This window comes from Macaca nemestrina, chromosome 3, assembly GCF_043159975.1.
Source record: "Macaca nemestrina isolate mMacNem1 chromosome 3, mMacNem.hap1, whole genome shotgun sequence".
In the NCBI taxonomy this organism is placed as follows: domain Eukaryota; kingdom Metazoa; phylum Chordata; class Mammalia; order Primates; family Cercopithecidae; genus Macaca; species Macaca nemestrina.
Genome location: NC_092127.1, coordinates 79038221 through 79064027, shown reverse-complemented (window position 1 = coordinate 79064027; position 25807 = coordinate 79038221). Strand labels below are relative to the sequence as shown.

At 40.4% G+C, this 25807-nt stretch overlaps 1 protein-coding gene and 1 long non-coding RNA gene across 3 annotated transcripts in view; one reads left to right on the top strand and one right to left on the bottom strand.

The window, feature by feature from the left end:
- The window catches only part of LOC105486253 (ELOVL fatty acid elongase 6), a 150013-nt gene that overhangs the window by 8863 nt on the left and 115343 nt on the right, over positions 1–25807 (bottom strand). For both annotated transcript variants that reach the window (XM_011749010.3, XM_011749011.3), the window contains one exon: positions 2822–2973. In XM_011749010.3, coding sequence (XP_011747312.1) covers positions 2822–2973 — 152 coding nt within the window. The remainder of the gene's footprint in view (positions 1–2821; positions 2974–25807) is intronic.
- LOC139362344 (uncharacterized) lies at positions 13056–23572 on the top strand. Its single transcript, XR_011621090.1, has 3 exons — positions 13056–13718; positions 21350–21571; positions 23296–23572. It is a non-coding gene; the product is annotated as an uncharacterized lncRNA (long non-coding RNA).

The following is a 25807-nucleotide window of genomic DNA, read 5'->3' as shown; positions in this document are numbered from 1 at the left end:
TGATGAATGAGTCCTTTCCAGGGAAAGGGATTATCATGCCAGCGGCACACCACTCCTGTTGACTGCAAATAGGAGACTGGACTATGGCTCCTTTGGGGCTCAAGAGGGAAAACTCTGTTCAATTACAATGTCCGCCATGAGGCTGAGGGGAGTGGACATTTGGGCCTGGATTAAATTAAGACAGGTGATATTAAGATCATCAGCATCAACACAACCAAGATAGAAGATGAAAACATGAATACCTCTGGTTGCTACACTAATAGGTCTTCTCTAGGAATCCTAAAAGTCAGGAGGACAGAGAGCATAGGTCTGATTATGTCTTTAAAGGAAATTCATCACTATAGATAGCTTGAGGTGGCATTTCAATAAATTATTCCTCCAAAAGGTAGAAAGGACTATGTTTGTTCTCAAGCACCTCAAATACAGCTGCATATAACTCAGAACACAACACAGACAAGTATTCCTTGCAGGGAAAAGGCATTTCTAGAAGAAAACACTGAGGCTGCTTCTTTGCGATCTGAGGCTTAAAGGTCAGACATATCATACCATTTCTTATTAAAAAAAAAAAATCTGGGGGGGAGGTAGTAAAAGGTAGAAATTGTTGAAGTGTTCAGGGGTAGCATTCAGGGGAACTCACATGTTTCATGCATTTGCTACATTTCTGTAGCTGTAGTCAGGCCTTTGTCAAAAAAGATAGGGGATTTATAAGGTTATTAAATAGCATAAAAGTCAGAGGGATATATTTCTCAACTAAGATAATTCAAACTTTAATAATGTGTAAATTTATTTTAAAGAAAAAAAGCCGCAGCCGGGCACAGTAGCTCATGCCTGTAATCCCAGCACTTTAGAGGCCAAGGAGGGCTGATTACCTGAGGTCAGGAGTTCAAATCCAGACTGGCCAACATGGTGAAAACCCTGTCTCTACTAAAAATACAAAAATTAGCCAGGTGCTGTGGCGCACACCTGTAATCTCAGCTACTCGGGAGGCTGAGGCACGAGAATCGTTCGAACCCGGGACGCGAAGGTTGCAGTGAGCTGAGATAGCACCACTGCACTCCAGCCCAGGCAACACAGTGAGATTCTGTCTCAGTGGGGAGAAAAAAGAGTCACAAAACCCCAAGAGTAAAGAATACATGCTCACACTCTCAGATCAACCCCAGTTTGAGAACAAGTGCTCTGATTCAGAAACTCTATGAATCAAAGCAAATTAAAATATTCTCATATAATTTTAAAATTCCCCGAAATACCTCTTCAGATTTTTCAGGCATTGTCTGTAAATCCAGGGTGAAAACCACTTCTTTAGCCTATGACTTCATACCTAGTGGTACCAATACCTCCTGGGGTCTGGTTCATAAAATTTGTATCATAAAATTCCTTTTAGATAAAGTTGCCATTCTATTTCAGCCGGTGCTTAACATAAATGCATTGAATGAATGGCTAAATGAATCCACACTAATGCATTTTAGCCTGAGACCATTTTCATAGGCTGCGTGTGTATAGGCGTATGTGTGTCGGGGAGGGGTGCAGGCGTGCACATGCATGCGGTAGTTATCTAGTTATTTTGGACTATCTTTGTACCTCTGCCCCTCTTAGAAAAGGCTTTCAGGAAAAATTTTCTTCTGTTGTTCTTCCCTTGTTTTTGACCTGGGATGACAGTAGCTCAAACCAACTGTCATCTACTTGTAAACAGCAGGTTTCTGGCTTCCAGTGGAAGGCGGCTGGGTTGCTGGCCTGCACACATCAGACTCTTCCCATTCTATCTGAATAGACATGGGGCATGAACAAAGAGCACCTTACAGAGACTGCTCATAGCTTATATTGCAGGTGGTTTGTAAGGAAAGTATAACCTCGATCTCCCTCTTTAGGAGAAAGAGGTGAGGGGACAATACATATTAGGTTGGTGCAAAAGTAATTGCAGTTTTGCCATTGAAAACCATGGCAAAAATCGCAATTGATATCTTTTGAACTAAATATGTATAATTCTTAATTGCAGGTAAAAAAAACCCCAGAACCCCAGACGGTGACCAGGTTTGCCTTACCAGTTTGTACCTGTACAATCTGTACCAGTTTGCTAGTATTACTCATGGATGTACTCAGAGCTTATTGTCACCACTAGATCTCTTTCTGTGTAAATAAAGACATTTTCCTGGAAAACTGTGCCCACATCAGCTCCTTGACTTTACTATTTCTGCTAACCTGTGCCACACTTACATTCAAGACCATTAAAGAGTTGAGGGAAAAATTATAGAAATCTACAAATACAGCCTGTATTTTCTATTAATTTCTAGAAGGTAAATTACATTCGCCTTCCCTAAGGCCAGTCTTGATGATTAAAATCAAACACCACCAGAGACCAACCCTTAGCATTTGTTAATGAGAACATGAGGGTCCCCAAATGAAAAGCTTAATTCCTAATCTGAATCCTAACTCTACAGATGAAAGTACGCTCAGATACGGGACTTGGAAATAGCTGTGTTGTTCTTTTTTCCCCCATATTTTAATATTAGCTCAGCTCAGTGGGCCTTTTAAAGGTGGCTGTGTACATTTTATAAGTCCCTGGCAGTATATTTTTAGTAGAGCTAAAAAATCAGCATGTTCGGTATAAACTATCTGCTGTTAATATGCACAATGTAAAATTATTTAAAAGGAAAGAGGGAGTGAACAATAGAAAGTAGAAGTCAGTCAAGAACTCAAATTCATTCACTGTAACTTTCCTGAAACCAACAAAATAGGACCTTCAAATTGTTCCTTTGGTCACTAAATAAATATTGTGGATATGTTGCTACAAAGAGAGGGAGAGGAAATGGAAGAAGATACTCACCTAGTTCGGGTGCTTTGCTTAGCACAAATGCATAAGCCCAGAATTTGCTGACAGGTCCATTGTAAAAACCCTGGTCACAAACTGACTGCTTCAGGCCTTTGGTCATCAAAATGTACACCATATAAGCACCAGTTCGAAGAGCACCGAATATACTTCATGATGAAAAGAGAAAAGAAACAGCATTTAGGAAAATAGTTTCACTTCTCACATTAACCATATTTAGAAGACTGGTTTGCCACTGGCAGAAAATAGGCATAAGAATCATAATATTTGTATTTCCTTGAAAGCATCTTAAAATGAGCGAATACAATGACTCCAGCACTTTATTCTGAAACCATACATGATACCACTTTCTCTTCATCAATGTTCCAAAAAGAGGTCATGAGAAAGGGTAATAGATTCAGGGCAGGATCTCATGAAGAACACTGGTGACCTTTGAGTTTCAGCTTGGAAACTATTCCTCGGAGAGCAGATGGGTGTGGCTGCAAACTCTTCGAATTACCTCACTTTTGCCCTATGCCCAGTTATTCTCCAAGTTCCACTGGCTCTATTTCCTGAAAACCTGTTTCTCTTTAAGCAAACTTTTCCTCTACCTCTGGACTTGCCTTACCAGCCCAGGCTTTTCGGACTCTCCTTGGATTTCTCCAGCAGTCTCCAAATTGCTTTCTACTCTCTGATCCATCTTTCTCAGAGATGTCAGAATGAGACTCCTTCAAAGCTTAGCTCTGTCACCTCCTCCAGGAAGCCCATTCAGGCAGAGACAAGTGCTCACCCCTGAGCTCCCTAGCACCATGTGCTAATGCCGCCCCAACACTGCTCTTCAATGCTCTGTGATGTGTTTACCTCCACATAGGCACAGGTGCTCAATACAGATTGTCGAAAAAGTGAAGAAAAAATAAATTTTTTAAATCAAGGAACTGGTAAGGAAACAGGAAGTTCTGGAACACATTAGGCTCAAGAAACACAACCTGCTGTGGGAAAGTACTTGGCAATGGGAACAAGCAGCTGCTGTTACGAAGTGAACCCTGTAAGTGTACATCCCAAAGTGTGTGAACCACGCCCGGGCTGAAAGGAGAGCTGGATGACTGTGTGGGGAAGACGGACCTGCTTAGCCTTTTCTGTCCCAAAGGGCAGCATCTTACTCTAGAAGTCAGTCGAGAGATCAATGAATGAATGAACAACTGTTGAATTGGGAAATGGAGACTTATTTTCTCCTCAGAGGCACTGTTTTTTATTTAAAGTATCTTATTTAGAGTTGCTCTAGAATAAATCATTCCACTAGGCTAACCTGTCCAGAAAGCATGCATCTGCCAACTAGAACTAAAGGTCAACTTTGTACAGAATCAAAATAATGAAGTTTAATTCCTGGCAATTGCCTATTAAGTTGGGTCTTTGTAAGTAGCTTCTCTAAAGGTGTGAAGACTCCATCAAACGGTGTTACTCTTTCCAGTGTATGAAATGGTCCTGCAGAGGATTACTGTCATTTTACAGATACAGATCTTGTTCAATCCTTTAGTGGTTTTTCTCTGCACTTAGAATAAAAACCTCAACTCCTTTATCAGAACCGACAAGGCCTCTCTGCACTGCCTCTCTCTCCCCATTCTCCACTCTCACCTCCTGCCATTCTCTTCTTGCTTGCTATGAGCCAATCACTCCAGCACTTTCAGGCACTTTCAGTTTTCTGCCTCAGCACCTTTGCATTTCTCCCCTCTTCATAACAAAACTGGCTTCGTTTTGCTTTCTTATCTCAAGGAAATATCTCCTCCCAGTGGAATGACCTCAGTCTTTATAGTCCATTATCTGTCCTAATTTGGGGATGAAGGGTTGATTTCATTAGTAGCATCAAGTAATGGATATTTTTCTGCCTTATCTGAATTTTTTTTGTGTGTACTCTCTTTCCCTCACCAGATGATGGCTACTTTTTTTTTTTGACAGAATCTTGCTCTGTTGCCCAGGCTGGAAGGCAGTGGCATGATCTCGGCTCACTGCAACCTCCGCTTCCCGGGTTCAAGTGACTCTCCTGCCTCAGCCTTCCAAGTAGCTGGGACTACAGGTGTGCACCACCATGCCCAGCTAATTTTTTGTGTTTTTAGTAGAGATGGGATTTCACTATGTTGGCCAGGCTGGTCTCAAACTCCTAACCTCGTGATCCACCCACCTCAGCCTCCCATAGTGCTGGGATATAGCCCAAAACCCTTCCTGTTACTCTACTTGCTGTTAGACTATGTGATGCACACATGATCAGAGTAGATCCAAAGAATGTATCTTTTAAATAGTTACTATCCTTTCATCCTTTTGGGACTCAAAAAATCATTGTAATTTATTCTCCATTTCTAAGGTATTCACACAAGTTCATTTATTCTTTCAATGGTCAAATATTTATTGGCATGATTTTAGATGATGGAGTGAAAAAAAATCATGAAGCTAACTCTGGCTAGTGGGTGGAAGACTTCAGAGGAAGTGGTATTTGAATTAAGGGCAAATCAGAATTCACAAGTTTGAGGGCTAGGGTATGGGGAGGTCACTTCAGAGCGCTGTAGAACTGAAGGTTTTGATATCATGGTGACCTACAATATTGCTGACAGCAAGTGTATAGCACATATTATTGTCCCATATCTGGACATGTGCCTCATTCCCTAAGCTCTGAACAATAAGGCTGACTCAGAACAGAGGACAGTAGCACTTTTCAGGGAAACCGTCAGTGCCAGCCATTGGGCCCATGTGTCTGTGGGCAAAGGCGCATTGTTGGGATGTGACAGTGCTACTGCTAGGGAGTGCTGTGGGGGCTGCCTGGCCAATGGGATAATTGTTATTTGTGGGGAGCCACTAGCTCCGCCCCTGGCACATTTCAGCCTCTGCACACTTTGGAACCAGGTGGTTTTTATCACAACAGTGTCACACTGTGACACTTTACCAAAATACACTTTAAGGTGAAGAGACTTTCCTTCCTCCCTAAGTTACATTAGCTTGAGAGGCAGTGTGATGCAGCAGGCAAATACGCTGCTCTGTTCTGCTACCCCCAGTCCTTACTTAGGCCCACAGCAGACGTTGCTAATCAATCTCAGCACTCTTTCTGGCCATCCCTGAACAACACATTGACGTTATCGGCAACTCTATGCCACTGTCAATAGATCAGAGTTGCAAATTGAACCCTTTGTACAATAGGCTCCAATCACAGCCCAAACACTTACTATAACAGTTTTATAATTAGCCAAGTTACTGAAGAATCTGTTCCTCTGAAATGAGAGTAATATCTAACATGCAAATTCATCTTATGAATTTTGTAAAGCAATATAAGTAAGGTATTTAGTTAGCATCAAGCCTCTGATGTGTAGGTGCTCAACGAAACAGTTTTCATTATACTATTCTTCTTACTCTATTACTATTTGTATTATTATTATTGCTGATTTACTTTGGCTAACCCTCAATGTTGAAAATCACCTTCCTCTCTGATCTTATTTCGTCAGGTAGAGAGATTAAGGTTAATTAACCCTAATTCAAAGTTAAGGAAACTGATTTACAGCTAATTCAATTTGCCACATTGATTGTTCATATTATTCCTATTGCTATGAGAATTTTTATTTATATACTTTTTTTTCTTGGACAAGTGAGTCTCTAGGAGCCAAGGATGGCTGTCATTCTCGAAGCACTTCTCAGGTTTCCAGAGGCCTGCTCCTGGTGTGGCGACCCCAAGGAGGGACATCTCCTGCAGTGGGGTTGCTCTTTTGGAGCAGCAGAAGCTGGCCAGAGTGCAGGGTCAAGGAGGGACAGCCTAGGCAGTCCACACCTGGTGGGCTCAGTCTTCCAGTTCCTGATCCTGACTCTCATCTCCACAAAAGGTAATCATGCACCAACTTTCCACAAGTGACAACTAGTGAGTTTACAACAGGATGTGAAATGAGCACTTTCCATAGAAAGGCTCGAAGGAGAAGCTGTTGGTATAGAAAAGCTTCTGTTTCAAGTGAAATTATCTTTCCTTCACATGATAAAGATTATTCTAAATCTAGAGCCTCAAACAGGCTGCGGGTCTGGACCACTGTGTTGAATGAAGGCAGATGATTACTACGTCACATGCCTTTTCCCAGCTCTATGGTCATACTTTAAAAAAAAAGAAAAAGAAAAAAAAAGAAATATACCATACAGGCTGGGAGCAGTGGCTCATGCCTGTAATCCCAGCACTTTGGGAGGCTGAGGCGGATGGAGCACCTGAGGTCAGGAGTTTGAGACCAGCCTGGCCAACATGGTAAAACCCCGTCCCTACTAAAAATACAAAAATTAGCCAGGCATGGTGGCACACGCCTGTAATTCCAGCTACTCAGGAGGCTGAGGCAGGAGAATTGCTTGAACCTGGGGAATGGAGGTTGCAGTGAGCTGAGATTGTGCCATTGCACTCCATCCTGGGCAACAAGAGTGAAACTCTGTCTCAAAAAAAAAAAAAAAAAAAAAAAAAAGAAAAGAAAAGAAAGAAAAAGAAATATACCATACACATCATTTTTGTCAAAGCCAAATGAATCAGTGGAATAGCAGAGAGCTCTGTGGAGGGAGCAGTATACATTTCTGCTCCCTCTGCAACATCAGACACAATGCAGCAAGGAGATGAGGAGGTGGGGATCACCGTCCTGATTAGCTAAGGTGCTTTCTTCTCAAACTCCTGCACTGGGTTCCTAATCCACAAGGAGCCTGTTTCCTGATCACTAGCTATTTGCCATGGGATGTCAGGAGGGGCCAAGAATATCCATTATACAATTAACTGTAATACTTTGTGGGTGGGGGAGGGTACCTTCTATTTTATACTGTGTACATTTCTGCACTATTTGACCATTTTTAATTTTTTTTAAGCAATAAGATCTTGTTCTATTGCACAGGTTGGCGTGAAGTGGCTCAATCACAGCTCACTACAGCCTTGAACTCCTGACCTCAAGTGATCCTCCTGCCTCAGCTTCCCAAGTAGCTAGGATTATAGGCATGAGCCACTGTCCCCATCTATTTAACTATTTTAAAACAAGCACATATTAGATTTTTTTTAAAATGAAAATGGGGTCTCATCATCTTGCCCAGGCTGGTCTTGAACTCCTGGACTCAAGCAACCCTCCTGCCACAGCCTCCCAAAGTGCTGGGATTATAGACGTGAGCTACTGCACCTGGCCCAGATTGATAATGTTTAAAAATCTACTTTAAATAGGTGCCTGGCCACAATCGATGCAATCACAATGCTACCAGCTTGTGAGGCTTTCCTAGTGAATTTCTAGCGTGATGTTGACATATAACACAAATCTCTAATCAGCCCTTGGATGACAAACTGGCATTAGGACTGGTGGAGAAAAGACTGTTTCATGTATTAAATCAACACATATTTAACACCCACCAAGTGTCAGATATTACAGTACTCATGAGGGAGGTTGGGGAGGGGGAGTTTCCACAGCCTATTGCAGGAGACAACAAACATGAAAATAAACAAATATATATGTGTAACAAAAACAATAGAAATAATTAGTGGCACTGAAGAGCTGAAGAGTATGTATGTGTATAAATAAGGTTGGGAGATTCCTTTGGATATTTACATAAACAGATGTTGGAATTTTTAGAATAAAAGTTTAGAAAGCAAGTTGTTTTCAGGGTTTTTTTTTTTTTTTTTGTCTTTTATAGGTGTTATGTATTGCGGTCCTTTTTAAAGATGTGTAAGATATGCCCAATCTTCTTTAAAACCAGGCTTTGGGCTGGGCTGGGCACAATGGCTCACAGCTGTAAATCTAGCACTTTGGAAGGCTGAGGTGGTGGCTCGCTTGAGCCCAAGAGTTTGAAGCCAGCCTGGGCAATATCGTAAAACCTCATTTCTATGAATGCAAAAATTAGCTGGGCAAAGTGGTGCACACCTGTAGTCCCAGCTATTTGGGAGGCTGAGGTGAAAGGATCGCTTGAGTCCAGAATGTCGAGCCTGCAATAAGCCATAATTGTGCCACTGCACTCTAGCCTGGGTGACAGAGTGAGACCCTTTCTCAAAACAACAACAGCAACAACAACAAAACTTCCTAAGGCTTTGACCATGACGTCTGACCATTTACCTACTTGCAAAAAGACTGAATAACTCCATATTTTAACCTTCCACTTTTATTTCCATCTGGAAGTCAAAATGGTATAGCTCAGTAATGTTAAGAATTCCAGAATTCTGCCCTGGGGAAAAAAAAGAGCCTTGGGTATAAATCATCAATACTTTAAATTATTTTCACATGAACATCAATAGTTGATTTAAAAAAAAAAAACAATTTTACATTGTTCCCTTATTGATCTTCATCTTAAATTAAGATTTTTTTGGAATCAAACCATAGTTTCTCAAGGATCTTTTATTGTGAAATGCCAACCGCCAACCAATCTCCACCCTACTAACTCAATAACCAAAGGTACAATTACTTTCTAGTATTAGGCAATGAAAATGTTTTATCATATTTCTATCCTACTATCAAAGAGGGGTGGGAGTGGGAAACGAGTTGTCAAAACACAGCAACAGGTGATCCAACAGTAGCAACTCTTTATTAACATAGGAGAGGTCACTGATTTTCTCGATAACAAAATCTGAACTGCTGTTGGTCTTAGACTCTGACAGTTTCCAGAGTAGGAAGAATATCCAGTGATGCCAAAACAGGTTAAAACAAATTAATCTCAAATCTACTGTAATGCTTCTAGATTTGGGGGATGACATAGGATTACAGTGCCTGTGATACAGAATTATGGCATCTGCATGTCAATATCATGTCTCTACAAACAACATGCACCCAAACTCTAAACCCTTTCTAGACTTGAGAACAGGCATCTTTATTTTATTTTACTTTAAGTTCTGGGATACATGTGCAGAACATGCAGGTTTGTTACATAGGTATACATGTGCCATAGTGGTTTGCTGCACCCATCAACCCATCATCTAGGTTTTAAGCCCTGTACGCATTAGGTATTTGTCCTGATGCTCTCCCTCCCCTTACCCGCCTCCCCCTGACAGGCTCCGGTGTATGATGTTCCCCTCCCTGTGTCCATGTGTTCTCATTGAGAAGAGGCATCTTTAATAGACAATGTCTACTTTAATTTGGTCTAGTGGTTAGCCTTAGCTAAAAACGTATTTTTCAGTAATATAAAAAGCCAAAGTGTAGATTTTATTTTTTTGTCTAATAAATGTGTAAGCAGTTAAATGGGGGGATAGGTTGTAATATTCTGATAATTTTCTTCCTCTGCTACTTAACAATTCAGTGTATAGCTTCACTTTACCCTTGATTACTCTGTGATCATTTCTAGGTTTGAGTCATTTATCTTGCTTGAAATCTTACATACCTCCGTTAGAAAATCTGAAAATCTCCCCAACACCTTGTGGATCAAGAAACACGAGGCAAAAATTACACATCACATTATCATAATAAAAAAAATACACATATTTTGACCTAGCAATTCCACTGTTGGAACATGCGTTAGTCCGTTCTCACACTGCTATAAGAAACTGCCTGAGACTGGGTAATTTATAAAGGAAAGAGTTTTAATTGACTCACAGTTCCACAGGGCTGGGGAGGCCTCAGGAAACTTACAATCATGATGGAAGAAGAAGCAAACATGTCCTTCTTCACATGGTAGCAGAAAGGAGAAGTGCCAAGAAATGTCCTCTGACATGAAAATCGGTAAATAAATTACAATGAACACAATACAGCCATGAAATGTACCAGCGATCTTTGCATCAGGTGCTGACATGAAAGAACACCAAGATGCTCGATTAAGTGAAAAACATAAAGAGCAGGAGAGTACCTATGGTATGATCCAATTTGTGTACATTTTTTAAAAGGTTATGCATCTATATGATTATTACTGTTAGAATTTCATTTTATTAATCAATGTTTCACTTTCTTTCAGAAGCTATTAGAAAACTAACTTTAAATCTTTATTTCTAATATTTATGTCTTTCACATATTTTAAGTTGATATCTGGAGTAAAATAATCCTTGGGTTTTTTTAATTTTAAAAAATGATACCTTAAAAGTCTGAATGTTACTTAGACGTAAATGCCTTTCACAGAGATCTCCTCCGAGATCTGACATACTAGCTGGAGCTTTTAATCTAGTGGGGAAGCAGACAGTCAACAATATGAAAAAAGGACAATAATAAATAAATTAAAACTAAAATACATGATAAGAGAGAAAAGTACTAGATATAAAAGCTGAACTTAATTTAGAGTAGGATAAGGAAGACAGAGGACAGAGATAAGGCCTTTTGGGAGAAATAACATTTAGGCCTTGAGGCATGAAGTAACTTCCATAGCTTTCTATATCTAAAATGGTATCTAAAAATGACTGATAAATTGTATCATATGATGATAATCTTGAACTCCCAGACTGAGAAAATGCTACATGTTGCAGTGCAAAGCCTGTCTGTGCTGAAGGCTTCATGGAAGAAGCAGTAAGTGAGGAAAGTCTTGGAGCACAGAGAAGCTATCTTCGTGGATAATATGATCCCCTGATAAACCTAAGAGCAGAGTGCACTCTATGGCTGCTGTCTCCACTCACCACCAATCCCCTGGTGGTCAGAAAACTTCAAGCGCAAACAGATGTTCTGATTAAATGTTTGATATGATCAGTTGGCTTCGATTCACTTTCAGAAGTACCCGTTTATTCCCTTAACTTGTAAACCTAAGCTTTTTAAACATAAAAAAGAAAGCTTAAAGGGTCTGAACATTTCTTAGATAATAACTCCCTTGCTTTTCAGAGGTCTGACATGTTGGATACTGCTCAGCACTGTCCCTGCATCTGGAGTGTGCAACTGGAAAGGAGCACGCTTGCTCCAGTTACCTGGCACAGCAGAGAAACGTGGGGGCCAAGTTTTAGAAACTAACCTGATAAAAACCGCCTGGCAGAGTGAGGAGTGAGGAGGGGTGGAGAGATTATAAATAATGGGCTGGGCTCCGTGGCTCACGCCTGTAATCCCAACACTTTGGAAGGCCCAGGCAGCCTGAGCTCAGGCGTTTGAGACCAGCTTGGCTAACATGGCGAAACCTGTCTCTACTAAAAACACAAAAATTAGCTGGGCGTGGTGGCAGTGCCTGTAGTCCCAGCTACTCAGGAGGATGAAGCTGGAACCGGGGAGGCAGAGGTTGCAGAGCGCCAAGATTGCGCCACTGCACTACAGCCTGGGCAACAGAGCAAGACTCTGTCTCCAAATAATAATAATAATAATAATGGGGGCAATTGGTACCATAATGGATATCAATTAGCATTTCCCAAAAGAAAGAGAACACCTGGCTATAGAATTTATAACATTTTGAGATTCTGATGAAGATATCACACTATTTTGTAAAACAAGCAGGATTTTATGTTACTTGAGCTACTATTATTATTATTATTTTTCTTGGGGAGGATACAAAGACTTCATCTCCTTGGCACTACTAATAGCCTTGGCCCTGTCAAGGCCAGAGAGAAAAGCAGTCACTGCTTGCTCCAGCCCAGCTCCCAGACTAAACGATGCAAGTTTCAATGCTGGCTGACAAGTACTTGGCTCTGTGCAAGCATTGCGCTGGATGCTGCCATGGCATTTCACATTTACAGAACTTGATTGAGCCCCTAGATTATGGAATTTGATTCTCAGTACACCTCATGGAGCACCATTATCCCTGTTTTATAGACAAAGAAACAGGCACAGAGAGGGCAGAGGACTGGCCCAAGGTCTCACAGTTACTAAGTAGCAGAATCTTCTGTCTACAGCTCAGTGCTTGCCTTTTACCTGATAGCTGATCTGGAAAACTCACCAGGCTTTCATTTAGCATAGTGGTTCTCTGCCTGGCTGGAAATGACAATCAGCTGGAAGCACTAAGGCAATTCTAACACCTAGGAGTCATCTCAAAACAACTGGCTCAGAATCTTGGACTTGGCACCCGCTGTGGGTCCTAGCTTGCCGGCTCTGGATTAGGGACACCTTGGAGACCCCACCCTGTAAGATGCCTTCTGGCCTGTCCTCCCTCTACAACCCCACTCCATGAGCCTGGGAATGACGCTGCTCAGGCAGCTGATAAAGAATGGTGCCTATCTGTGCATCCCTGGTGTCCTAGACGAGAACCTTTCTCCTGGAATTTTAAATCTGAAGAGGTGTACTAAATTCTACAAAATTAATTACTGGTGTGCTTTCTTCCCTTGCCTTTTCTTCTTCACTCAACTGTGGAAGAGATGCCACAATGCATTCCTGTGGAGGCTTGGGCATGCCAAATGAATACTGACTTCAACTACAAAAGAAAAAAAACAGTGTGCTAGTTTCTGGACTTTTCTAATAGAAACAAAGAACAAAGTTCTACCAATAGTGACCTCAATTAAGCAGAGCAGAAAATTAAAATGATGCTTATATGAGCCAAAAAAACCTAGAATAAATGTATTCACAGTAAAGATTAATGTTGAAGCCAACAACTCACCAGGATCACAAAAGTGGTTAGTCATCTTGTTTTTACAGAAAACTTTGTTCCTTTGAGAAAACTATTAATCTCTTTCAGGGTATTATCAAATTATTAGGATAGTGACAATTCCAGTGCCATGATAATAGCAGTGCTCCATTAACTCCATCTCACAGTCCTAGATAGGTTTCACAGCCTCATGAGGAAACCAAACTTTTTTCCTGGGGGAAAAAATGTCATGTTGAACTGTAATCCCCAGTGTTGGAGGAGGGGCCTGCTGGGAGGTGATTAGAGGGGTGGACTTCCCCCTTGCTGTTCTCGTGATAGTGAGTGAGTCCTCACGAGATCTGGTTGTTTAAAGTGTGTAGCACCTCCACCTCGGCTCTCTTCCTACTTCTCTGGCCAGGAAACATGTCTGCTTCCCCAGTCGCCTCTGCCATGATTGTAAGTTTCCTGAAGCCTCCCCAGCCATGCTTCCTGTACAGCCTGCGGAACTGTGAGTCAACTAAACCTCTTTTCTTCATAAATTAATCAGTCTCCGGTAGCTCTTTATAGCAATATAGGAAGGGACTAATAAAGATAATTAACGTAAATTTTTTGGGGAGAGCACTTGAACCATGATATATAACATTATCTGTACAGAATCTTCCCCCCAACCCAACTAACTGAAAACCAGGGAGGGAAAAAAGTCATTTTGACCCTCAGTATTCCCACATCCTTAAAATGAGGGGACTGGAAATGATTCCAGCTCTAAACTGTGAACTCACGTTATGGCTGCAAGGAAGGGAGGTAGCAGTCATAAGCTCCAGCTCTTCCATATGCCCAGTTCCTTCATTTGGGTTCATTAATCTAAAGGTCCATTCAATCTTTACAATCTTTTAAAGCAGCACATTGTTCTTTTTTTCCCAAGATGTTCGTAGTTGTCCACAGTAACTGAATTATTATTAGCACAAAGCACACCAAAGAAGGTAAATGTAATTAAGTCATTTCACACATACTTGTAAGCACTCAGGTGATAGGCCCTGTGCTATAACTTACTCCTCACTGAAAAGAGCTTAGTTTTTTTCTTTCCATGTTTAGTTATTTTTATTGGAGCAAGTATGTGTATGCTCTGGAACTCAGGTCATTTGCAAGCATGAACCGTGAAGTGTCTGGTCACGATATGCCACTACAGTGAAGGCAAATCACCTTTTCAGGCAAGGGGACAAAGCTCCGCTTTCAGAACCAGCAGGGTGGATTCTTCCCGCAGCTGGCTCCCCATCTCCCGCCCAGCCTTCCCTCCACAGTTTCCTCCACCGCTCTCTCCCGGCACTTGGCCAAGATCCACTGCCTGCTCAGAAGGATGCCAGGCGTCTAAGCACCATTCCAGAGCAGTGGATCAAGGGGTTTTGTGTTTTAAAAGAGTGTTCGAATACCACCACTGAAAAGAGATAGTAGGAAAAGATACTCCTTTCTAAATCACATCTTTCATTGATAAATATATTTTAAAGATGGATATACAGACCTCCAGGGAAGTTTCAGGAGAATTTTCCAAAAGATTTCAGGGCCTGCCAATATCTGGTGAACTCTTTGGAGTTAAACTTCATAAGGTGGGAAGGGTGGAGCCAGCCGCCTCCTCACCTGGATCCTTTGCATGAGAAATACAGTAGTTCACAAATGAAATCAATCCACCAGTGTGAGATCAGTGAGACAGAGATCAGCTGAAGCCTGTTGACTGACAGCCATCAACTTGCTGGCGCGCCTAACTCCTAGCAGCTGACTAGTACACACTCAGAACATTGAGTCTGCGGCTTTAAATAAAAAAAAAAAATTAAGTCGCACCTGTAAAAAATCCTTTGGCCAGGTGCAGTGGCTCACGCCTGTAATCCCAGCACTTCGGGAGGCCGAGGCAGGCGGATCATGAGGTCAGTTCGAGACCATCCTGGCCAACATGGCGAAAACATGTCTACTAAAAAGACAAAAATTAGCTGGGCATGGTGGCATATGCCTGTAATCCCAGGTACTTGGGAGGCTGAGGCAGGAGAATAGCTTGAACCAGGGAGTCAGAGGTTGCAGTGAGCCAAGATTGCACCACTGTACTGCAGCCTGGTGACGGAGAAACTCCATCTCAAAAAAAAACAAAAAAAACAAAACCCCTTTGTACTGGTATTTCTAGAAATCATGGGAATTTATCTTCCAGGTGAAACTCACTAGTAGGCTCTTTAGTTTCTAGGGCTTATACAAGGTGCCCAGATGGGCCGCCCTCCAAATGTGCCACACTGGCAACAGTCGGCAGTGACTGTGTTGCCAAGTTCATCTCCTTCAAGAGAAATCCCAGTGAAAAACCCTGGGGAGCACTTTTATCTCTGACTTGTGGCCAATTCAACATCTCTTATCTTAAAGTCTCCAAGATTCTGGCATGGTTACTCAGACATCTGAGAATCTCCAAATGGTCTTCTCTGATGTCCTCTCATCTCCATTTCAGGAACTTCCTGTTCCGCAAAGGAAGCCTGAAAATTGTCACCCTATTGTACATCAAAGCCTTCCAGAGTCCTGTGAAAAAAGGCAACAAGCAGTCCTGGCCCCAATTTAATCACAAAATGATTTTGAAAATGAGAATCATAACACAGATAAGCTAATTTTTATATATGTGTATACATCTAATTTAAGAAAAATTATCCCTGGTTTGTGAATCTGGAACAGTTAGGAACATGTTTAAACTCTCCTATCTATTCTACTGATTTCTGTGCGTTTCATCCTCAATTTTTTTAAGGTCAATCTGCTAGATTGTAATGATAGAATTCTGGTAATTTTCAAAATGAGAAATCTGTGTATACCTTTATCTCTTGGTAAGAAACCACACCTCCATCTCCATACCACACATGCCACCAAGCTCATAGGGCTGATAGCGGGCACACACTGGACTGCTGCCTGGCTTGGCATTCTACCAGTACTGTCCCAGGAGTGGAGCTCACTCTTTTCACAGAGGCATTTTTTTTTTTTTTTTAATCTCAGGGTAGGAAAAATATAAAATGTCATTAAGTGTGTTCTCACAAGTTATCTTAAATGTCTTTAGGGAAAAAGTCTGAAAGTGGGCTTTGCCTGTGGAATAACCTTGGGTCCTTAAGCACCAATGAGTAATGCAAACTCAATGGGTATTTGTGAGCTACGACATTTATGATTATTAAGTAGGGTTTCATAATAAAGGTTTCAAAAAGTCTGTGGTTTTTCTTGCTTCACGATTCCCAGGCTACTGAATTTTCCTAATGGCCTCCTAGCTGAACTCCCCAGGAGTCTCTACATTTCCTCCAAGGAGAACGTAGTTTTCTCCCTTCACTATGAAATGTAAGCATTGTGGAACAAGGGAAATTCCTTCCACCTCTGCTCCCAGCCTCACAGCCAGTCCAGCAGAGAGGATGGAGCCCTTGATGCTTTAGGGCTTTCCTGTCTTCTGGAGGAAAAGCCAGTTTCCATCTGAAGTGTGAGAGGGGAAATAAAAAGACCACCACTGGAAGATAATTGGTTTATCTCCCTCACTTTCTGACTTATTCCTTATTCTTGTTCTATTCTTTTCCCATAGTCCATGGCCCTTCCAAACTTTAGGTTACAAAATACAGGTTTGTCTCCTCCATCTCTGCAAAACAAAATCCCATAATTCCTCAATTAGAGATTAGGAGAAGACAAACACAATGGCAGCAGGGAATGGCTGAAACCCCTTTGTCCTTCCTGGGGTATTACATAAATTTTCAACCAGTAGAATTGCAGATAGATAGATAGATAGGTTCTAAAAATAATCATTCCTCTATATCGGGAAGACTAGTCCCAGGAACTCCCCAGGATACCAAAATCTGAGGATGCTCAAGTAGCCGATATTAAATAGCATGGTATTTGCACATAACCTATGTACATCTTCCCATATACTTTAAATATCTCTAGATTACTTATAATACTTAATACAACATACATGCAATGTAAATAGTTGTTATACTGTATTTTAAATTACTTTTATTGTCTTGTCTTTTTTTCCTCCAAACCAAGCTTGGTTGAATCTGCAGATGCAGAACCTACAGATATGGAGGGCTGACTGTAATTTCAGCCAGGGGAGGGTCATGAGATTTTAATTACTTATTCAACCAATATTTCCTGAACATTTTATATGTGTCAGGCACTATTTCAGGTAAGAAAGGAGAGATCTGAAATTTTAAGACCTGGAGAACTTTAGAAATAATGTGGATAAGACATTAGGTACTGGGGACACAGCAGTAAATTCTGATAGGAATCACATTTGTTTGAGCTTACATCTTAAATGAGGGCGATAGATAGTATGTCAGGAAGTATATATTATAGTATGCCAGATGGTGATAAGGAGTATGTGGAGTGCTGGGTGGGAGTACAGTGTGCTGTTTTATTATATAATAAACATTTTTTAAAATTTATAGGCAGGAAGAACTCAATAATATGGTGACACTTGAGCAGAGGCCTTAAGGAAATGAGGGGATAAGCCCTGCATTGGCTGTCCTTCCTGTAACTGGCCGTGGCCCTCCGTTGCATCCTCAAGTGTGCTTTGTTCCTTCATCTCCTGGAGATGGAACTGTGATCCAGAATATGTAAAGAACACTTACAACTTAATAACACATAACTATTAAAAAATGAGCAACAAACAAATATATGTTACTCCAGAGATAATATACAAATAATGAATAAAAAGCATATGAAAAGATGCTCAACCTTACTGATTGTTAGAAAATGAGGTATCACATCACAGTCATTAGGATGGCTAGTATCAAAAAAAGAAAAATAATTACTGTGAGATAGGATGTGGAAAAATTGGAACCCCTGTGCACTGTTGGAGGGAATATAAAATGGCTCCATGGCTATTGAAAAACAGTATGGCAGTTTCTTAAATAGAATTGCCACTTGATTCAGCAATTTCACTTCTGGGAGTGTATTCCAAAGAATTAGCAAAAGCATCTAGAAGAGTTCCTTGTACACACATGCTCAAAACAGCAGCATTATCCACAATTGCCAAGAGATGAAAGCAATCTAAATGTATCAATGGATGAATGGATAAACAAAATGTATATATATGATGAAATATTACTAAGCCTTGAAAAGGAAGATTATGACACATACTACAAAGTGGATGAACCTGGAGGACATTTGTCTTTTTGTGACATAAACCAGTCACAAAAACAAATACTGTATGATTCTGCTTATGAGGTATCTAAAGTAGCCAAATTCATAGATACAGAAACTACAATGGTGGTTGTTGGGTTGGGGGAGGCAGAAATGAGTTTTTACTTAATGGGTACAGTTTCAGTTTTGTAAGATGAAAAAAAAAGTTCTAGAGATCGGTAGTACAACAATGAATATATGTAACACTACTGAACTATACACATAAAATGGTTAAGATGATACATTTTATCCATTTTTCACCACTACCACCACAGCAACACAAAAAGACCCCTGGAAGAGGGCCTTCAATGTCTCTAACTCTAAACTCCTATTCCTTAAAGAATCACTTCCATATACCAATTAAATGGATTCTCAAGTTAATGACTGGTAAATTGTTGGGACAAAAGTCCAAATGTAGTTGACATGTGCTTTTGATGAAAATGCTAAAATAACTTCCTGAAACACATCAAGGTTTCCAACAATGAAGAGTTGATAGCCTGAAACACAATTTGATCAAAACTTGAATAGGCATAGTGATGTTGCATTGTAGTATTATGGCACGCAGTGGGTAATAGAGAGCAAGCAGATGAGAAAAACTGAACTCCATTTTCACACAGCCACAGCTAGCATCCTGCCAGACAGATGTGAAGAAATTGCTTGATAATGACTCAGCACTGGAATCTATAAATTGAATCTTTTTATAGGTAAAAATAAAGTATTAGTGATAAGTGCTGAAGAAAAGAGAGAAACATTAGACCAAGTGTTCTTGAGACAAAATTATATGAAGTATAAGAGATGGTGCAACTGAAACCAGAACTGTTCTCTACAATTTACTGTATATAACTGTACAGTTATACACTGCATGGTGATGTTTTAGTCAAGGACAAATCACATATATGACAGTGGTCCCATATGATAACACACAGAGAAAACAACTTTGTGGCACTTGGTTTTGGCACTGCAGATCAAGTAGGAGAAATGATTCATATTAGTAATGGTCCTAGGACACTTGCTTTTCCATATGAAAAAAACATGTAAATAAAAATATATACCCTCTTGGTTTGTGGAAGTACACAAGGATAAAAATCACCTAGCGATATATTTCTCAGGATGCATTTCTTACAGTGCATCCCTGTCACTAACTTATGCATGACTGTGTATGATAGGCTATGTATGTTTTTCATTAGAGAATATGGACTCAACAATTATTCACAAACCCTTTTAACAGCTCCATGTAAATCTCAAATGAAGACATTATTACCTGTAAGTATCAGAGCTAGTGAATGTTAACTGAAGCTAGAGACAAGAATCTAATGCGCAACATGAGCAAAACCAGAGAACATACATATCCCTTTAGGAAATTGTGATTTAATTAGGATGTTTCTCTCTGGGTTTATTCACTTAAAAACTTTTTCTATGCCTACTACATACTAGGTTCTTCATACCAAGCAATTAAGAAAAAGACAAATCAATTTTCACAAAACCAATATTCTAGTGTGGGAGACTGATGAATACATTAAAAATAGCTTACTAATTTCAGGTAAGTGCCACAGGATAAAAACACCGGGTAAAGTGATAATGGACTAGGGATGGGGGCAAGAAGGTCGTCTTCTGACACGAGAGAAGGCCTCTCAGAAGCCGGGACATGTGATCTGATAACTGATCAATTAAAAGGGGCCAGGCCGGCCAATACCTAGAGAAGAACATACCAGGTAGAGGGATAAATCACTAAGCACTAATCAGCTGGGCACGCTTAGTATGAGGCCAGAGGCTGGCGGTGATGGGGACTGAAAAGAGACACGATTTAACAGGTGGGCATGGACTAGATAGAGCTCATAGGGCCTTTGAGGATTCTGACACATAGTAATAATTATAAAATTCATTTTATTCTAACTGCACCGTACAAGCATTGGTGGGTTTTAAGCAGGTAGTGATATGATTTATATTTTTAACAATACAGGCTACTGTGTGGCGAAAGGATTAGTAATTAATATAAATGTTAAAATATTCATATTATAATAGACACTTAAAAGTATATTGTGTCCCACATTTCCAAAGATGATGGTGGTGGTGCTTAGTACATGGTAACAATGGGCATAAGAGAAGCAGACAAAGATGGGATCTATTTTGGCAGTATAGCTGAATAGGCTCCCTGGGATGCTGTGATGGATGCTGTGAGATGTATATATATGATATATATATCATATAACATACGTATGTCACATATGTCATATATATGCTATAGACACGTCATATATGTATATATGCACACATACATATATATATGTATATATGCACACATACATATATATATGTATATATGCACACACACATATATATATATATATATATATATATATATATTTGAGATGGAGTCTTGCTCTGTTGCCCAGGCTAGAGTGCAGTGGCATGATCTCCACTCACTGCAACCTCTGCCTCTCGAGTTCAAGCAACTCTGCCTCAGCCTCCTGAGTAGCTGGGACTATAGGTGCGTGCCACCACGCCTGGGTAATTTTTGTGTGTTTAGTAGAGACGGGGTTTCACCATGTTGGTCAGGCTGATCTCGAACTACTGACCTTGTGTTCTGCCCGCCTCAGCCTCCCAAAGTGCTGGGATTACAGGCGTGAGCCACCATGCCCAGCGGATACTGTGATATATTAATAGCAAGGAAGAAAAGACTAAGCTGGCCTGAGCAACAGGGTGAATAATGTCACTAGACACTGAGAAGGAAAGAAATTGATTTAATTATTAACTTATTTGTATATTGATTAAGTTGTGGTAGAGTGTTGGCAGGGATGGCTAAGAACATTTTTATAAAACTCCAGTCAGACCATGTTGAGTTTAAGGTAAGATGGAACATCAAAGAGAGAAAATGCAAACTGATATGAAAGTAAGAGGTTTGGCAATGTATGTGCATGTGTTGGAGGGATATGGGGAGGGGAAATCATAACCACTGGAACATTCCTCTCCTAGGAAGTCACAGGAGAGGCTGCTTCTGGGTTGCTTTGCCTCTCATGGCTCTGCATGGATGGCATGAGGCCAAACAGGAAGCCGACTGAGATAACAACTTCCTCAAGTGATAGGTTACCAGAACACTGCTATCTCAGGTGCAAGCAGCCAGTTAATAGTCCACAGTGCTGGAAAAAAGAGCTGGTGAAAGGTCAGAGGCACAATTAAGAAATGCATGAGTAAAGAGTAAGTATGCCATAGTTGACCAGAATCACAGTCTGATGCCTGTCTAGAGAAACACACCATGTATTGAACTTCGCGTCTACTGAACATGTCCCAAAAGCCTTTAGTTGTTCAATGGGGACAGTTAGTGTAAGAGTCCCTGGAATCTGGTGAGGGGGCATTGGGTCGTATCTAAAAGGGCATATAAGCCCCCTAAAACTAGATTGAAATTTTAATTACAGTAAAACATGGAGATTGTTAAAAATGCATATTTCCAAGCTTCACCAACAGAGGCTCTTTTTTTTGGGAACAGGACCTCACTTTGGAGTGCAGTGGTGTGACGTTGGCTCACTGCAGCTTCCACCTTCCAAGTTCAAGTGAATTCTCCTACCTCAGCCTCCTGAGTAGCTGGGACAACAGGCATGCTCCACCACGCCCAGCTAAATTGTGTACTTTTTGTAGAGATGGGGTTTCGCCATGTTGTGATCCACCCACCATGGCCTCCCAAAGTAATCCCAAGAGTGCTGGGATTACCGGCTCTAATTTTATAGCTTTGGGGAAGACCCCAGAAATAGGGATTTTTAATAAACATTCCAGATGTTTTGATGCAAATGACCCACAGGCCACAGTTTGAGAAACTCTACGGCAAAGTGTTTGCCTCCCTCCGATGCTCATAAAATCATATTCCTATCTAATTGAAGCCATTCACGAAGTCTTTCTGGATTTAGTCCTCTTTAACTTTTTGACCTATCTCAGTTATGTAAGCAGCATGGCATTTTAAGTCAGACCAATTAATCCTGATTCTGTAACCAGCTATGTGCCCATGGGTAAATTTCTTAATCACCCAAGCAGCACTTCTTTCATCCCAAAATAGGGATGTGATTGCATTTTATGTGCATCTGAATCATGACATTTTGAAATACCACTATATACAATATTAAGGAGGATGTACTTTATATGTTAAATTTGAATGAATGTGAATCCTTTACATCTAAATTATACTCACGAATCACATAATTTCAAAGCTAGTGTTCCAACTTGTTTAGTACATTTATAATATTGCCACATGAGAGCAGTGTGTTAGTGGGAAATGGAAATATATGTGATTTTTGGTCATTAGTTTCTAAACCACTCTTCCCTCAGAAGTTCCTAAGTGTGATTTGATGACTCCTGTGCTGTTATTTTAATGACCACTATTGGTTAATTATGACCATGCTTCCCAGGGGTTCATTAAGTGGTAGTGGTAAAAATGAAAAAATTGTTAGAGCCAAGAACTTTTGAGAGAAGAAACAAAAGTTAGACACGACAAAAAATATGTATCCATTCGTTGTGTTTAAAATTGTTTTACAACACGACATTAGATATAGATTTATAGGTTCTGAAAATATCTCCCTATGAGACATTTATTCCTATGGGAAAACTGATCTGGAATTAGGAAAGTTCTGAGTTATTTGATTAGTTTGAAATATTCAAGGATCTTATCCCTGAATGTGACCATCCTATAATAGTATTTCCTTTGCAGGTCTGTTGTGAGGATGAGTAAAGCACCTGGAATAGGCTGTCCAAATGAGTTGTTAGGTTTGGAAATTTAGGGAAACACCTGTCACTGTTTCTCTGTTCTCAAGAGGGGGAGCCTTCTCATTTTAAACCAGGGTGTTCTTACAAATTTAGGAGATATGAAGTTTTTAGAACAATATAAATTTCCTGTTCAATATTGAGAGGTTCTTCCTGTCTCTTCTTTCTCACAGCCTCCTTAGACACCATCCCCACAAGGATTTGATGAATTACCTGAAAGTCACCAAGGGAGCCTGATTGAAACCCTCAACTCTGTATTAGGCCGTCCAGAAGTAGATGATTCTAATTTTCTTTCTCATTTTCTGTAATTTTGATCAGATGCTTCTCTACTTTGCATTCTATTAGTTAACGTTAACAGTCACTTCTGAGGAAATTACTGCTTTAGAAATACTTTTTATAAAATTCAATCACTATTCTTGTACCTTGACTCACATTTTTTTCCTACTACAAGACTAGAGTCATTTGAATTGCCTGAAAACTTGGCAGCTCTAAAGGGTAATTATTCTCACTTTTGGACTTGATCCAACACAGGAAACAATAAAAGACTTCCAGAAGGTTTCCAAGCCCAGCTGTCTCTGACACCACTCCTCATTCTGCAAAAATATTTGAATGAGTTTTTTAGTTTGCACCTGTCACCAATGTCACAGCAGACACTGGCCCTTACCTTGTTCATACATTTACTTAAACCACATCTACATTTTTAGATCAAGAAACATTTAAAACTTCTGGTGGAATGAAGGAGTAATTTTTTTAAAAAATAGCTCCTGTTACCTAAAATAAAATTGTAAAAAATAAATAAATTAATTAATTAAAAATAAAAAACCCTCTTATTTTCTAGTTGGTTTTCAGCACAAAATACTTCCAATCAAAGGAATTTCTGGTAGCGTTGTCTAGTCAAAAGATTGTTCATTTTGTCCTTAACAATTAGAGTCGATTTGGCTCTCTCTTTCCTTTTTTTTCAGATTCCTGCCTTTGTGAAGGTTACAAATATGTGGTTTTATTACATTTTTTGAAGACTGTTTTAAATTGCAAATGTATTTAGAATTTATAGGACATCAAAGGATTTTGCCTGTAAAAGAAACAAGAGATAATGGATAGCAAAGCCAAGGTGACCTTGACCCTCAGTTTGGAAACTTCCAGGCCCTTCAGTCATTCCCACTCAAAGGTTTTGGATATACAGAGTGTGTTCTCACCAAAGCCAATCACAGAGCGCTCATTAGGGTATTGTAGCTTATACATTTTCTGGGAGTGAAAATGAGAATAAACACTAATTCTATCAAAGGGCTGGGTACAGATAACCCCAAGTGAAAACATGAGGAATTCCTTAGGCATACAGTACACTCCCCTTACCCAACGGGGACACATTCCAAGACTCCTGGAGGATGCCTGAAACCCATCAATTAGGATACATTTCTGTTCATGTCTTCCACCCACAAATGTAATGGCTTTTCCATTTTAATAAGCACTTATTATGCACTGTGGCTATAAGTCTTGCAGCTGGAGGTGCAACAGCAAAACTAGCATGGATTTCTCTTTACTTCTGGAAAATTTCATGGATAGAAGATTTGTTTTCATCATAGATCTTGGCAATCTCAGCATATAATATGTTTTTCCTTACTAAGTTGAAAACTCTCACCTTTTCTCTTAAAGCACTTTCTGGCTTCTCTTTGGCATATCCAAGTAGCCAGCATCACTACTCTTGCACTTGCAGGTCATTTCAAGTAAAATAAGAGTCACCTGAACACAAGCACTGTGACACCAAGACAGTCTGATCACCAGTAGGGCTACTAAGTGACTCACAGGTGTGAATCTGCTCGATAAAGGAAGGATTCATGTCCTGAGAGGGACGGAGGGGGATGTTGCAGTATTTCATCATGCTAGTCAGAATGGTGCATGACTTAAAACTGATTGTTTCTGGAATTTTCCATTTCAGTTACCACAGGTAACTGAAACCACAGAAAGTAAAATTGTGGGTAAGGGAAACGACTGCACTCGTGTTTCATTGTAGGGACTAGAAGTCAGCTAGATGTTTTCCAACAAATTTCTTTGTCCTCCAAAAATAAGATCTACCCATGTCTTTTTAAATTTGTGTTATTTACTTTCTTTTTTTTTTTTTTTTTTTTTTTGAGACGGAGTCTTGGTCTGTCGCCCAGGCTGGAGTGCAGTGGCTGGATCTCAGCTCACTGCAAGCTCCGCCTCCCGGGTTCACGCCATTCTCCTGCCTCAGCCTCCCGAGTAGCTGGGACTACAGGCGCCCGCCGCCTCGCCCGGCTAGTTTTTTGTATTTTTTAGTAGAGACGGGGTTTCACTGGGTTAGCCAGGATGGTCTCGATCTCCTGACCTCGTGATCCGCCGGTCTCGGCCTCCCAAAGTGCTGGGATTACAGGCTTGAGCCACCGCGCCCGGCCTACTTTCTTTCTCTTTCCAGAAAATATTACTCTGACAGCTATTTCAAGTGATGAGCATACATTTATTTTAGGATAAAATGCTTAAATAGGCAAAATTAATAATGAAATAGAGGCTCGGTCTTTTCATGAACAAGTGTGGAGACGGTAGTGTATAAAAATGTGCATCCAGCTTAATATAACTACAGTTGGCCTTTGAACAACATAGGTTTGAACCACTCGGGCCCACTTGTACTCAAATTTTGTTCAACCAAACATGGTATTCCTGGGATATGAAACC